This window comes from Cavia porcellus, unplaced genomic scaffold (assembly GCF_034190915.1).
Source record: "Cavia porcellus strain 051 isolate PalLab524CR breed Dunkin Hartley unplaced genomic scaffold, mCavPor4.1 scaffold_31, whole genome shotgun sequence".
NCBI lineage: Eukaryota > Metazoa > Chordata > Mammalia > Rodentia > Caviidae > Cavia > Cavia porcellus.
The window spans coordinates 41,434,400-41,450,031 of record NW_026947514.1 but is presented as its reverse complement, the minus strand read 5'-3'; the positions used below and the strand labels follow the sequence as shown (position 1 = coordinate 41,450,031).

At 38.4% G+C, this 15,632-nt stretch overlaps 1 protein-coding gene across 3 annotated transcripts in view; it reads left to right on the top strand.

Annotated features, from left to right (window-relative positions):
* The window catches only part of Pcnx4 (pecanex 4), a 39,684-nt gene that overhangs the window by 10,228 nt on the left and 13,824 nt on the right, over nt 1-15,632 (top strand). The window contains exons 2-6 of one of the 3 annotated variants that reach the window (XM_013155311.3): nt 5,462-6,199; nt 11,299-11,478; nt 11,569-12,049; nt 12,357-12,407; nt 12,541-12,663. In XM_013155311.3, the coding sequence (XP_013010765.2) occupies nt 5,511-6,199; nt 11,299-11,478; nt 11,569-12,049; nt 12,357-12,407; nt 12,541-12,663 (1,524 nt within the window). In that variant the 5' untranslated portion in view covers nt 5,462-5,510. Of the gene's footprint in view, nt 1-5,461; nt 6,200-11,298; nt 11,479-11,568; nt 12,084-12,306; nt 12,408-12,540; nt 12,664-15,632 lie in introns of all 3 variants that reach the window. The other 2 variants (XM_013155310.3, XM_003472494.5) reach the window with 2 other exon arrangements.

Below are 15,632 nucleotides of genomic sequence, written 5' to 3'. Positions count from 1 at the left end.
GCTGAAGACTCTCCTGGACTGACCATCAGCCACCCACCTCTTGATTGTGTTGCATCATTCCTCGGCAACCCCTACCTGCATCAAACACCACCTCTTGCCATGAGAGGCTCAACTAGGAGCTTAGTTACATATCCAGAGACTTCAGTACAGTAGAATATTCATAGACTGTCAGTCACCCTAGAGTGTACCTCTTCTTCCTATAAAGAAACCTAATGGGGAATATTGGCCAGTTCAGGGTCTCCAAGCTGTTGGTGCCACTGTGTTTGCCTTCCATCCTGCAGTTCCAAACCCATATTCTCTCCTCAGTCTTTTGCCACCCACAACCTGCCTGGACCTGTTGGATGCCTTTTGCCTTCTCTTGGCTCCTGTTAGCCAGCCCACTTGGTCTTTGAAGAAAAGACCCCAGTTCTGGACTCAAAGTTAGCTGACCTGGACTTACCTTCCCAGTGATTCAAAAACTCTCCTACCCTTTTTGGAGAAGCCCTCGCAGCTGACCTCGCTAGTTTCCCCACACAGAATATTAGTGCACCTCCCCCAATGCACTAATGGTCTTTTTCAGGTTAATGACACCCAATCTGTCTGCTGAAAGGGACAAAAGCTCTGTTGAAACATCTGACAGAAACTGGGTACCAAGATATCTTGGAAAAAGGCACAAATTTGCAAACCAAAAGTCAGGTATCTGGAATTTGACTTAAATCAAGGACACCATGCCCTTGGGCCACCCCTCACAAAAAAAGAGGTCATCTGCTCCATCCAGTCCCAACCATGAGAAAGAAACTCCAAAAAATTCCTTGGAGCTGCTGGCATCTGCAGAATCTGGATCTCTAGGTTCACAGAAAAAGCAAGGACCCAATCTGATGCTTTGGCTGGAAAAGACTTATTAACACCTTCAGCTGAAACCCAAAACAAGAGAAAGCCTTCAATGACATTAAAAAAGGCCTCTAAAGCTTCAGCCATGAGAATCCCAGATGTAACTCTCCCATTCAACTCATTTGTTGATAAATGATAACATGTGGCTTCAAAGACACTTACTCAAATTGTAGGCCCCTGGGAGTGCTGCCTGTCCAAACATTTGGATCCAGTTGCTAAGTGCTCACCACCTTGCCTCCATGCTCTAACAACCACTGTCTTCTAATCAAGAGCTGATCTTTAGGCCAAGACCTAACCATCCATGTGCCACATGCTATACTGGACCTCCTGAATAACTGTGAACATTGTTGGCTGTCCAGTAGCTGGGTCACTCAGTACCAAGGACTCTTAATGGAAAAATGCTTGCTTGACTCTTGCAGCAATAAAACCACTGAGTCCTGCCATGTGCCTGAGCACCAAGCCAGGCCCTCCAGACCATAACTGCCTGGCACTAACTGATGTGCTATTTTTCAAGTAACTAGATTTACAGATGAACCCCTGACAGATGCTGAGTACACCCTAAGTAGGGTGTACACCCTAAGAAGTAACTGTTAGGAATGAAGTCAAACGAGCTAGATGTGCTGTAGTCACCTTGGATGAAGTTACATTGGGCAAAGCTGTCCTGCAAGGATGATCTGCACAGCAAGCTGAACTGCAGATTCTCATAAAGGCCCTCAGTTGGCCTGAAAACAAAAGCAAGGACTCTCAATATGACTTTGCCACAGTTCATATGTATAAAATATAGATAGAAAAGATTCCTCATGACAAAAGAAAAATCACTAAAAACAAGAAATTCTACTGCTGCTTCTGTCTGAAAACCCACCAAGTGGCAATCATCAACTGGCAGTGCAACGAAAGATCAAAAGTCTCATCTTAGAAACCAGTAAAGCAGATAAAATTACAAAAGCAGCTGCTGAAGGAGCATCCTGGGTCAAAAACACTGAACAGACAAACCTAGAACTTCTAATGGATTCCTCCTGACACTGTAGTGGTAATCAAAAATTAATTCCCTGCATATGAAAAGGAAGAAGATGACTGGGCAAAACAACCAAGCCACTAAGGGACCCAGGCCCTGATGGACACTCATTGGATGGACAAACTCGTCCCACAAAGATAGCTTTGCCTGGGTTCAAAAATACCACAGTCTAACCAATGGAGGAAAAACAGAACAAGTAGCTGCTGCTCTTATATCCCATCCCTGGTCAGCATCTGCTCCACTGTCTACCAGTGATGCTAAACTGTGCTCAAAATAATCTAATTCAAGACCTAAGCCCAGTCTGTGGATCCTACTGACTGGAACATTACCCTTTGAAATCAAATGGACATCACAGAAGTCAAACCCAGCAAAGGATACAGATATTTTATGGTCACAGTCTGTACATTTGCTACTTGAGTAAAAGCTTTCCCTGTATAAACAGAAAATTCCTCCAGGGTCAATTGAGCAGCTCTAGGCAATTATTCCCAGATTATTCCCAAATGTCCATAGGAAATGATAACAACCCAGTCTTTGTGGCAGAAATAATTCAAAACCTTGGTAAACTGCTCCAAATACAATGAAACCTATATACTATGATTCAGCCTCAGAGTTTTAAAAGAATAAAACAGATAAGCCCTGCCTTGAAGACAACCTTGGCCAAGTTCTGCCATGAAACAAAAGCCCTATGGATTGGCCTTCTTATGGCCCTTTGTGTTCAGTACTCACTTGGGCCCACTAGATTCACCCCTACAGCTGTTAAAGTTGCAGAGATCCAGCCTTAGATATGTCACACCTGCATCAAGAAAGCCCACCATACTGTCACTCTGGTCTGAAATCATCACCTGACTCAGACAACCTGTCAAAGAGCAACCTCCATTGCCAGAGAACTCCTGGGCCAGAGAAGCCCTGATATCAGACTCAGAAGCTGACAGGTCTACGCATGGCCAGAGCTTGAGGATGCTAACCTTAGGATGTTTCACTGGCTGACCCTGCTTCCGAGGACTCCTAAAACCCTAACCTTACTTTTCGCTTCCCCCCACTGGGAAAACTAGGAAAATGCATATTTTTGCTGTTGTACTTATTGTGAGTGTTGGGATTGATCACCTCCACTGTTTCCAGGGGTAATAGGGAGACCCTTAACTCTAAAGGGATGACTGGCCTTGGGGGCCTAACTAGGACTGTCAGACTCTTAACTCTGCTCCTTCTACATCGTGCTACCTGTATCAGCCTCATCGCTCATTCAGGCCACTCACCCCAAACCAGCAGTTCAACACATGCATCAGAGGAACTAAAAACACTGGCCCCGGTGTAGGCAACATGCCAGGATGTATGTCCCCTAGAAACCTCACTGACTTAGCCCCAACTGGGCCCATGGATCTCACTACTGCATGTAGAAATGTTTGGTGGTTATGTAACAAGTCCCCATGACCGTTCCCAATGGCTGAACTAGAACCTGCATCCTGGTCCAATTGTAAGCACCCTTACAGTTGCTCAGAGGTCAGTCACTCCTCCTGATCCTTCCCGTGAATTCAGGAAATACCCCTCAATAAAGCAGCCACAGGTTTCTTTGACTATACTATCTACATGGCTGCAATTAGGGTTTCATGAGAGGTCCCCAGTGAAATTTAAAACTTGAAACCAGGGCAGGAGATTTAGCTTAGTGGCGTAAACACTTGCCTGACAAGTGCAAGGTCATAGAGTTCAATCCCCGGTACAAAAATTTTTTAAAAAGCTGCAAACCAACTCCCTACAGGATTTAAAAGTTCACTGTTCTGGTGGGTCACTATTAACAGAGATGTAGATGGAATAAACTATGTTTACTGTAATCAGCAAAGGGGTATACATTATACCTGAGATGCTCTTAAGATACTAGCTGAACAGCTTGGGTCTGCCAGCCAGATGGCCTGAAAAAACAGAATTGTTCTGGATGTGGTTCTAACAGAAAAAGGAAGTATCTGTGTTATGATAGGAACCCATTGTTGTACTTTTATCCCAAACAACACTACCCCTGATGGCACAATTACCAAGGCCCTCCAAGGTCTCACAACTCTGTCCAAAGAACTAGTCAAAAATGCTGGCATTAATTACCACTTTTACAAGCTTACTAAAACAGTGGCTTGCCATAAAAGAACTTAAATGGCCTCCATACTTATTTCCCTGATCATTACTTTTGTAATTCTTGTTCTTATGGGATGCTTGTAAATCCCCTGTGTATGTAGTTTAATTCAGAGATTGAGACAGCTTTCCAGGAGAGAACCCCAGGTACCCAAGTTTGATGTACTTAAGGCCTGCCTACATTTAGCAGTCCCTCGTAAACTCAAATGGTGATACCCCTCAAAAGAGCAGCAAGAGAGGATTATAAAGCAGAAATCCTGACATAGCTGCAACCATTTTGTTCAACAAAGCTACAGTCATTCTGTTCACTGGATTCAGCTAAATCGTAGGATTTGTCATCAAATTGAAACTTCTATGAATGTGTTAAAACAACTTCATTATATACAGCTATGCTCACCAAGATACCATTGTTCTATATAACCTTCAGCTAAAAGTTCATCTCATTCTTGTAACTTGTGTCCACCACCCTAATCATCACCTCAGCTTTGGAGATTACTCCTCTGAGATCTGCTAGCGTAAATAAAATTTCCTTTCTTTTCCTGAGCTCTTGGGTACTATTGACTCTATTTTTCCTGGGAGCCTGGAAGATTTTTGAAACTGCCAACAAAAAGGCTAAAAAATGAATTACTAAGTTACTTTCAATGGTAACATAGTTAATAAAATTAAGCACTTACTCTGACATCTAAAATATTTTCAGTTTGTTGTTCTTCTTACTCAATGTGACAAGTCCCCATGACCCTTCCCAATGGCTGAACTAGAGCCTGAAAATCTAGAATCTACAAATGGTTATGTGGATTTTTATTGAAATGCTACTTATTTTAGCAGCATTTATTTTTAAATTGTTGGAAAATCCTAAATTTACTATTAATTTTATGAGTAACAGTATTTCCATTTTTCCACTTTTATTTCCATTTTAAATAATATTCTTACTTCATAATGTGGGGCTTGGCAGATGATGGCCCTCAGGATCAACCTGGCTCATAAGCTATTGGAATAAATATAATAAAGTTTTATTGAAATATAACCATCATGTTAATTTACATAGTGTGTGCTCTGTGGCCACTTTTGTGCTATAACAGCAAGATGAGGTCATAGCAAAGCATAATACAGTTACTCAACAAAAAACTACTGAGTAGTGTCTAAAATACTGGCAGATTGCACTTGACAGTAGTACTAGCCTTCTGAACCTTTGGCCTCACAATACAAATATGAGTTAAGATCTAATTTCAAATATAGGATTGTAGGTAAACTCATAAAGCATACGATTAAAAAAATAACTTGGCAAATTTATTTTGATTTTTTAAAAAATCAGTAAGTTGGCACCAAAAATGTGTTAGCCACAGAAGTATACTTAGAAGTGTTGTCCTTAAAAGTACTAAGGAGCTAATAGAAATGTGGGTTTTTTTCTTCTAGATTTCAAGTGTGATATTTTCAACTAGTGCCTTCCTTTCCTTTTCTTAGAGACGACTGTTTACAGAGAAGGATGTGACTGAGTTCTCCAGTGAGAAGGATGAGTCCAGATGTGCCTCTGCTGAATGACTACAAGCAGGACTTCTTTCTGAAGCGTCTTCCACAAACTATTCTTGGAGGCCCTCGACTCAGATTAGGGTATTGGGCCGCTCCTTACATATATGTTAATCAGATTATCCTTTTTCTGGTACCATGGGTTTTGGGCGGCGTAGGAACACTTTTGTATCAAGTAAGCATCCTAAAGGACTACTACACAGCAGCACTTTCGGGCGGGCTGATGCTTGTTGCTGCACTTGTCATCCAGTTCACAAGTATAAGGGCCAAAACCAAATCAGTGACAGTGGAAAGAATACCAACCACGGATATCTTAGCAGAAGAAGATGAGCATGAATTTACAAGTTGTGCCGGTGCTGAGACTGTCAGATTTCTAATTCCGGGCAAGAAATATATAGCCAATACATTTCTTCATTCTGTTCTTGCTGGATTGCTATGTGGTCTTGGAACGTGGTATCTGCTCCCAAGTAGAATAACCTTGCTGTATGGCAGTGCAGGAGGCACTGCTCCATTGTTTATCCTTGGATGGATTACACTGTGCATAGGAGAATATTCATTAATTGTAAACACACCTATCGAGACTGCAACTTTCCAAACCCAGGATACCTATGAAATCACTCCCCTCATGAGACCTCTGTATATTTTTTTCTTTGTTTCTGTGGACCTTGCACACAGGTAAAAAAAACAACTACCAAATACATCATAACTAGCTTTGTTTTTAAGGATATCTGGTAAGAACTCTCCTCAGTGTTTTTAAAACAAATCAATTTATGGATTAAAAATCCTGAAGAGCAAGTCATTGCATGATAGGTTATTTTGGTATTAACTTTTTAGGACTAATCTCTGACATATTCATACTACAAAGCAGTTAAATCTTACTGAAGAGTTAAAAAATTTCTTTTAAGGTAAAAGAGCAATTTTTCAATCCTTTAAAGATCTGTGAAAATCTGTAGATATACTGGCTAAACCTTTGAAAAGAACTTTCTTTCCTGGACAGATAGGAATAATTTAAAATATGTGTCACATACAGATTGAGTGAATTTAAGATGAATAAAAAATTATTTCTGAGTTTGTTATACTAACATACATAGAGTATTGACTTTAGTTACTGAAGAAATAGAAAAATCTTTCAAAAGCTACTTATCTATAAAACGTTTGTAACAAATGTTACATACTTTTCTAAATCTGACTTTTCTTTCTCTTTTCTGTAGATTGCAGCTTTCTCTTTTCCAGGTTACTATGCAGGTATAGCTATATAGGCATTTTATGAACTGAATTTTGTGCTTTTCTTTTCCCACTGCCAAATTGTTACGTTGAATCATAAACCCGAATGTGATGTTACTTGGAGATGGAGCTTTGGGAGATATTAAGTCGTGAAGGTAGGGCCCTACTCTGTTGAGATTCGTGCCGTTACAAGAAGACGAGAGAATGCAGTCTTTCTCTGTGAAGACAGCAAGAAGGCAGCCACCTGTAGACCTAGCAGAGTGACCTCACCAAAACCTGACTATACTGGCAGCCTGACCTTGAACTTCCAGCCTCCAGAAATAGGAGAAAATAAATTAAGTCACCCAGTTTATAGTATTTTGTTATGTCAGCCCAAGATTTTAGTACAGAAAAATATGACACTGCAACAAATGCCTAAGAGTGTGGAGTAGCTTTGGGACTGGGCAGTGGATAGAAAGTGGAAGATATTTGATACTCATGCCAGAAATAGAGACAGTAAGGCTAATTCTGATGAGATCTCAGATGGAAATGAGGAACATGTTATTGGCTACTGGAAGAAAGATAACTTCTGTTATAACCTGGCTTGTTGGATCTTAGCTAAACTCTTCTAGTGCTTCTTAGATGGTAGAAGTTAATTGGTAAAATTGGATATTTAAGGAGATTTTGAAACTATTGAGGGAACAGCTTGATTCCTGTATGCAGAAGGGAAGAGATTAAAATATTAAAAAAAAAAAACTGGAACTTGAAAGTTTGTAAAATTCCGAACCTATCCATTTTGTGAAATAAACATAAGAAATTATATTCTGTTAAGAACACCCAGAATGTTGTCGGCCTGTTGCATAATAAAGTGCTTAACAGATTATGTGAGCAGAAACACTGCCAGTTTGAAATAAAAGTAATGGGGATGTGACAGAATGAAAGAAGACTGTTGAACTTCTTGTGTTTGATGGGACAGGATGCTAGAACTAGACACGTCTTCAAGACAGCGGAAAATGATGTCAGAGCTGATGTCGTCTGGGCCTCCACCTCAGGTGTAGTAGGTCTCCTCAGCTCTGCTTACAGCCTTGGGAGCAGGACCACTGCCTAGAGTTGAGGGGGTGATGCTAGAGCTGTAGGATCGACAAGTGCCACCCCAAGGCTCTAGAGGACAGAATGCAAAAGCACAAAGCATTATTCCTCAGCCTTGAGACTGAATGGGATTTGTTTTGCTAGGTTTTGTCCTTCCTTGGACCCATCACTCCTTTTTGTCTTGTTTCTTATGTGTAGAAGGAATATTCCCTGTTCCCTCTCCCATTATTGTACTGTACGTGGGAAGAACAGTACTTGCCTAGTTTCACAGGTTCACAGCTGGAGAGGATTTTGCCTTAGGATGAACTGTAAGCCTCACTCAAGTATCACTTAGGTGATATTTAGATGATTTTAGAGTTAATGCTAGAATCTGTAAAGAACTTTGGAATTTAGAGTGGGGAAGGGCCAGATTGTCATAGACTGAATTATATTCCCCCAAATTCTCTAGTGGAAGCTGCCAGAAAGGGTCTTTGAGAGGCGATTAGGTCATGAAGTTGGACCTGGTCTGATGGGATTAGTTACCTTGTAAGAAAAGACTTGAGATAGTGCAGTCTCTGAGCTCTGTGCACTGTGAAAACTCAGCATCAAGGCAGCCATCTGTAAACCAGGAAGAAGGCCCTCACCAGACACTGGCCATGCTGCACCCTCATCTTGATCTTCCAGCCTGCTGAACTGTGAAAAAATAAACTCCAGTTGGTTAAAACACCCAGTAAATGATATTTTGTATGGCAGCTAAGCCAAGACAAGACATGTTAAAATACTTAGTTTGTATACAGAAGCTGACCTCTCCTTGAGTGTGTATTCACTATTTCTTAACTTCTACTTTCTCCTACTACTTCTGCATTTATGGACCAGGGAACAATGTAGGAACCATGTATTTTCTTCATACAGTCACATATATAAGGGGAAAATTTATAAGAAATTTATCTACAATTGGTTTCTTAATTTCGCCACAGTGCATTAACTATAACAGTTAAATGCTTGATTTCGAAAGCTAGCAGTAAAACTGTTGAGCTGTGTGCATAAATATGATTCTGGTTTAAAGATTTAAGTTTTTTTTTTTTGTCTTTTTCATTTTTATCGGTACTGGGGATCGAACCTAGGACTGCCTGCTTGCAAGGCAGGTGCTTATGCCGCTTTAAGTCTTTTCTTACAAGGTAACTAATCCCATTTGAGTATGCATTGAGTCTGCAGTTTGAGTCTGCATTTTCTTCCTCTAAATGCTTTACAAAGCAGCATAAGCACCTGCCTTGTAAAGCAGGCAGTCGTGAGTTCGATCCCCTGTACCGATAAAAAGGAAAAAGACAAAAAAAAAAAAACTTAAATCTTTTTTTTTTTTTTTTTTTTTTTTTTTGTCTTTTTCATTTTTATCAGTACCGGGGATTGAACTCACGACTGCCTGCTTGCAAGGCAGGAGCTTATGCCGCTGAGCTAAATCCCCAGCCCCCTTAAGTTTTTATAAGATATGTTTTCAGAATACAGATTCTTCAGTTACTACATGTTAATTTTGAAGTGAGAAATTATGTATCTGTTGTAATATATTTTTGCATCTAAAATTGTATTCTCAGTTCTTTAATTGTGTTATACTTTAACACAATCATATAGTTAATTTGAATACCTTAACTTTCTGTATTTCTCATTTCATAGAAAGTTTCTTATTGAGATCTTCCTAGATTTGTTATGTTATTTTAAAATTTAAAGTTTGATAGGTACATTTTTTTTTGTACTATGACTGAAAGAAAAGTTAAAGGCTTTCCCTATATCTGGTTTTTTTTGTTGGTGGTGGTGGTGTTTTTTTGTTATTGTTTTTGTTTTGGGTACTGTTAATCAAACTCAGGATTTTGTGCTTGTCAGGCAAGTGCTCCTTCACTGAGCTATATCCCAGGCTCCCCACATCTATTTTTGAAGAAGAAATGACAGGCACATATAGAAAATTACCTCTCATTTCTTTTTTGGAATAATTTATCTTATAAATAACAAAATAATAAAGAATTAATACTTACATAGCAGATATAATAATATAGCCAAAAAATATAATGAAAATTCAGGCACTCCTCAAATCAGTTGTCAGAAACATCAGTTTCTTAGTTTTATTTCAGAGGATGTGAAAGCTGAAAAAATATATACCCAAAGTCTAGTAATTTTTCTCTCCCTTTATCCTGTATTCTACACAATGTCCTTTAATAAAGCAAATGACTTAGTGCATTGTTATCAAAGACAAATATGAAATGTACAGTGCTGGGCTCAGGGACAGATTGATGTATATTCTCATCCTCCTAGCCTCTATAACAAACATCTTCACAGCTTAGCATTCTGTTCTGCAGAATTTGAAACACTTTTATAGTAGTTTTGTTCAAAAAAGTTTTTCTAAACAGCAGAAATCTTATTGCCCGCAAAACTTACTGTTATATTGTCAGAAACAGTAGATTAATATGTATTTTCATACAAAAGTTAATAAAAATAATCACCTATTTGGAGCTAAGTCACACACACAGAATAATCAGTACTTTCTAATTTTGATCATGTGTAATTTATTTAGTATATAAATACTGTGCTACTACTTACATTTAAACACAAAAAGATTTAGAATATGATGAAATTAATTTTCAGAGCATACATTCTTTTCATACATAATATCCTTCCTTTGAATATGTTTACAACAGGAATGTGTCTTAAAAAAAAAAACCTGTAGAAATCTGCATGTTTTCCTTGACTTTCCTAATGCTTTAAATGTTTATTAAATGAATAATTTAAATGATCATTCAGATTAATAATGTCATTGAACTGGAAGTGCTATACCAAGAGTCAGTTTCTCTGCTTAGGGAGAGGCAGCTTCTATTCTGTGAGGAAATTTTGTCACATAACCTGGGTTCCTCAAACCAGGCCCCTGCTTATACAACATAGAATTACAACACAGGCTAGTTACGTTTCCAGGGTGACCCACAGTTCAGTCATAAGCTGACTTGCTGACACCAGATGCTGACAGTCAGCAGAGCAGTAAGGAGAGGAAGAGGAGAACAGCTTTTTCTTGTCCAAACTACTAATGGGTCAGTGTTACTAAGGTTTTCCACAGTGACTTGCAGTTTTAAATTTTAAAGTCCTCAAGTCTGTGGAATCCTTGGTAGATCTCAGCCAGTATAGATTAGATTTAAAGGAGAAATATTTTAGTTTACAAATCCCTGCATTCAATTTCATTACTATTCTGTGATGGCTTTTTAACTGTTTCTTCCTCATTTGCTTGTTTGAGTCTGCATTTTCTTCCTCTAAATGCTAAACTTGTTCACAATTGAGTAGAGATGGTTGCTGGGTTAGGGGAAGGACAGTAGTTACAGGATGTATAGAGCTTTTACGAATCAGGATTAGAACTTTCCTAAGTGTTGTGTATTTTAGGGGCATGTGTGGTTTTGTTTTATTTTTTTTCCTGGAAAGAGCCTCTTCTCTACACTACTTTGTATGATTTAAATGTCATCTTTTTCTTGTAGGCTTATTAAAAATACACCAGCTCTCCAGCATGTGAATCAGATTTTGCACATCTTGTTTGTATTTTTACCCTTCCTGTGGGCATTTGGGACCCTGCCCCCACCTGATGCTCTTTTCTTATGGGCAATGGAGCAGGTTTTAGAGTTTGGCCTTGGAGGCTCATCCATGTCAACACACCTACGGTAATTCAAAAACATCATTGTAATGTGTGACTTCCTCTTGGAGAACCCTTTTCTTTTCAAGGACATATTTTTTTTTCCTTTCCTCTGCAGGCTGTTAATAATGTTCATCATTTCCACTGGAACAGCTGTAACATCGTATTTTATTCCCAGCCCTGTTGGTGCGGTTCTTTTCATGACTGGACTTGGTTTCTTACTGAGTCTTAATCTGAGTGATATAAGTTTTGCTGTCAGACACAGTATGACCAGAAACAGAGCAGGAACCAAAGCGCAGACTTCATCTGGGGCTTCAGAAAGATGCTTTCCTTGGAAAGAGATCCTCTTGCACGTCACTGTGTTAGTGTTGGCTCTCTTAGAAACTAGTCTGCTGCATCACTTCGCTGGATTCTCACAGATTTCCAAAAGCAGTTCCCAGGCTATTGTTGGCCACATTGTGCTGATATTATTTATAGTACTGTGGATACTCAGAGAAATTCAAAGCATCTATATTTTGGGAATTTTCCGAAACCCCTTCTATCCAAAGGATGTGCGAACTGTGGCTGTATTTCTAGGGAAGCAAGCAAAGCTCCTGAAGGTCGGTGTTGTCAGACGGATTTTGCTAACTGTAGGTATGATGATTAATTCTAACAACCTGATATTACAAACCATGTCTCTCCAGTGTTTGTACATAGGATGCTTTTACGTTGCATATAAGCCCTTATTTGTCTTGTTTTTATTAGGTTTTCAGTTAATTGCTTACTTGTACTAATAAATAAAAAACCTTATTTGCCAAAAAAAAAAAAAACTACATTACTTTGCCTTAACTAAAGCTGTGTCTTCCTTTGTTTTTAGTGTCACCTTTGGCTCTGATAGCGTTTCTTTCCCTGGATAATTCCTTACAGGGGCTCCATTCTGTGTCTGTCTCCATTGGATTCACAAGAGCCTTTCGAATGGTAATCCTACTGTGTACTTACTAGTATTTTCCAGTTGCTAAGTGTGACTCTTGATTTTTGTTTAACTCCTAACAGTTTATTTAGGTTAGTTATCATATTCTGCTTGATAAAAGTAGGTATTTCTATGCTGCAGGTGTGGCAGAATACAGAAAACGCTTTGCTGGAGACAGCCATTGTATCAACAGTTCACTCACTGATCTCCAGTACTGACGTATGGTGGAACAGAAGCCTAAATACAGGAATACGACTCCTATTGGTAAGTTCATTTTAACAGCTTGATTGAGTGATAATCACCTACACAGAATTCATCCCAAGTATAGTCTTCATTGGTAGATATTCAGTCTTGTAGCCATTGCCACAACCTGTTTTTAACGTCCCCTAAAGAAACCTCATGTATGTTACTGGTTATTCACCATTCCCACTCTCCATCTTGCTCATAACCATTCCAGACTCAGAAACTACTTACCTACTTTTGGTTTCTAAAAGTTTTCCCCTTCTGGACGTTTCACCTAAATGAATTAGCAAATATGCAGTCTTTTGCATATGGCTTCTTTCACTTCTGTGTTTATAATGTTCATTCATGCCATAGTATGTAATAATTTTTAATTCTTTTTATTGCCAAAATATCCCAGTGTATAGATATGCCATTCTTAATTGATTCATTCCAATGATGGTCATTTTGTTGTTTTGTTTTTTCACTGTTTAGAGTATTGCTGTGAATATTTTTGTTCATAGCTTTGAATGCACATTTTCATTTCTCTTGGGTAATTCTGTATGTAAATCTTTGAGGTACTACAAAACTTTTCCAAAGCAGCTATAGTATATTATATCCCATTGCACTGTAAGTGATCAGCATTCCAGTTCCTCCACATCTTCCAGCTCCCAGTACTTTTTTCAGTCTTGCATACTGATAGATATAAATTACTATCTTATATTTTTGTTTTGTCTTTCTGTGATTGCTAACGATGTACTTTTTCATGTATTCACTGACTATTCATATATGCTTTTTGGAGAAAAGTCTATTGAAATCCTTTATTATTTGGACTGGTTTTCTTTTTATTGTTAAGTAGTACCAGTTTATAATTCTAGAGATGAGTCCCTTGGGAAATACTCAAAATAGGCAAATATTTTTTCCTATTCTGTAGGTTATCTTTAATTTTCTGAAAAATGTCCTCTGAGGCACAAAAGCTTTTATTTTAATTTCTCATTTTTCTTTTATTGTTTGTTTTTGGTGTCCTAAGAAAAACTTTTTTCCTTGAATATCATGAAGATTTATTCTTCACCTCATAGAATTTGAAGTTTTAACTTTGTATGTGGATCTGTGATCACCTTTGAGTTCCCTTTTATGAGTGATAATAGGTGATAGAGTACCACATTTATTCATTGGGATATGGCATACTGCTGTCCTTTTATTGAAAAGACTGTCCTGTCCTAGGTGGCTTTTCTTGCTACTGTTGTTCAAAACTCAACTCAGGCTTTGCTTCTGGAATACTCTGAGTTCTTCTCTGTTCCCCTATATGCCTGTATTTATGATAGTACCACACAACCTTGGTTGTATATAGTAACCTTGTGATAGTTTTTGAAGTTGGGAAGGGTTAGTTTTCCAATTTTGCCCTTTTTCAAGACCATCATGATGGTCCCAAGGCCCTTACACTGCTGTATAAATAAGAGTGGTACCTTGGTACTCATTAGCACTTGGTTCTGGGAGAGGTGACACACACCAAATTGTTTTGGCTGGGAAGGACAGGAGGTGAGGAGGCAAGCAAGGCTGACAAGTTCTAGTTGTGTGTCAAGTATCAAACAAATGGAAAGTCCTGGGTCAAAATTTTTGTGACAGAAAGCACCAACTGTCAAATTTGATATGTTTCAAAGTAATTGAGTACCAAGGTATCAGTGAATTACTATCATCTTGTAAATTTATGCTAACAGTGTTTACAGGAAATGCCTTAAAGCTGTAGGTCAAGTTGAGAAATACTAGTATCTTAGAGGTACTCCTTCCTCCACTTAAATACATGAAATGTTCGTGTTCTAGGAGGTGAAGGTCCATTTATTTGTATCTTTAGTTTATTTCACTAGTGCTTTATAGTTCTCAGTGTAAAAGTCTTACACTTCTTTTAATATATTTATTCCTAAGTATATTATTATTTTTGATGATATTATAAATGGAATTATCTTATTTCATCCTTTGGTTTTGTGCTAACCTATAATATATAATTGACTTTGTATATTAATCTTGTGTCCTGAAGCTTTACTGCCCTCTTTATTCTAATGACATTTATTGGATTCTTAAGATATTCTGCATATGAGATGAGGCACAGTTTCAGTAGACACAGTTTTACTTTTTCATTTGGAACTTTAATTTGTTTCTCTTAATTATGGTGACTACAACTCTAGTATATATAGTGTTGAATAGAAGATATGAGAGTGGTTATTTCAGAAATCAGTCTTTTTCCATGAAGTATGTTGTTGTTCTTTTACCCTTAAGTGTCATTGCTAGATATTTGTTGTGTTTTATCTGCTTGAGCAATTCCCCTCCAGTTATTAAGTGTTTTTTCCAAGAAAGTTGCAGATTTTATTGAATGATATTCAGTGTCTTTTGATATGTCAATCTGGTATTGGTCTTTTAGTGTATTTGTATTGGCACACATGAGTGAGTTACCTATGAGAATGCAAGAGTCAAGAAACAAGTGAGTTTTATTCTGGAGTGGCAGCAGTCAGCAGCAAATTCAATCAGTTGAAGCTGCTGATCTCAATTCTGTTGTTCTGTTTTCCTTATATAGTCATGTCTGAGCTCACAAGGTCAGGGGGTTGCCATGGATACCACTTTTGTAGCACTATCATTGCTTTGGAATGTTACAAGACCTTTTTACACATCTGGTTAATTAACACATGGGAGGTGAATATCGGGCAGTTTGTCCACATTGAATTAAAACCATTTGTTCCCCTTTTCGTGGTTCATGGCCAATTAAGGGGAAGGAGGCCTTTCAGGAGGTTGGCCAAAGTTCAGCTTGCTTATGTCTAATGTCTAATTGCCAGCTAAGCACCTAGACTGTAATCTATAAATTATAACAGAAGTGAAGCTTTTGATAGGACTAAGGTTTGCAGGGTTACAGGGAAAACAAAAGGAGCAAATAATGGGTGTTTGGAATTATGAATGCCCTCACATATTAATGTGGTGTAGCGTGTCGTTGAATTTTGGTTCTTGAATCTGCTTTGCGTTTCTGG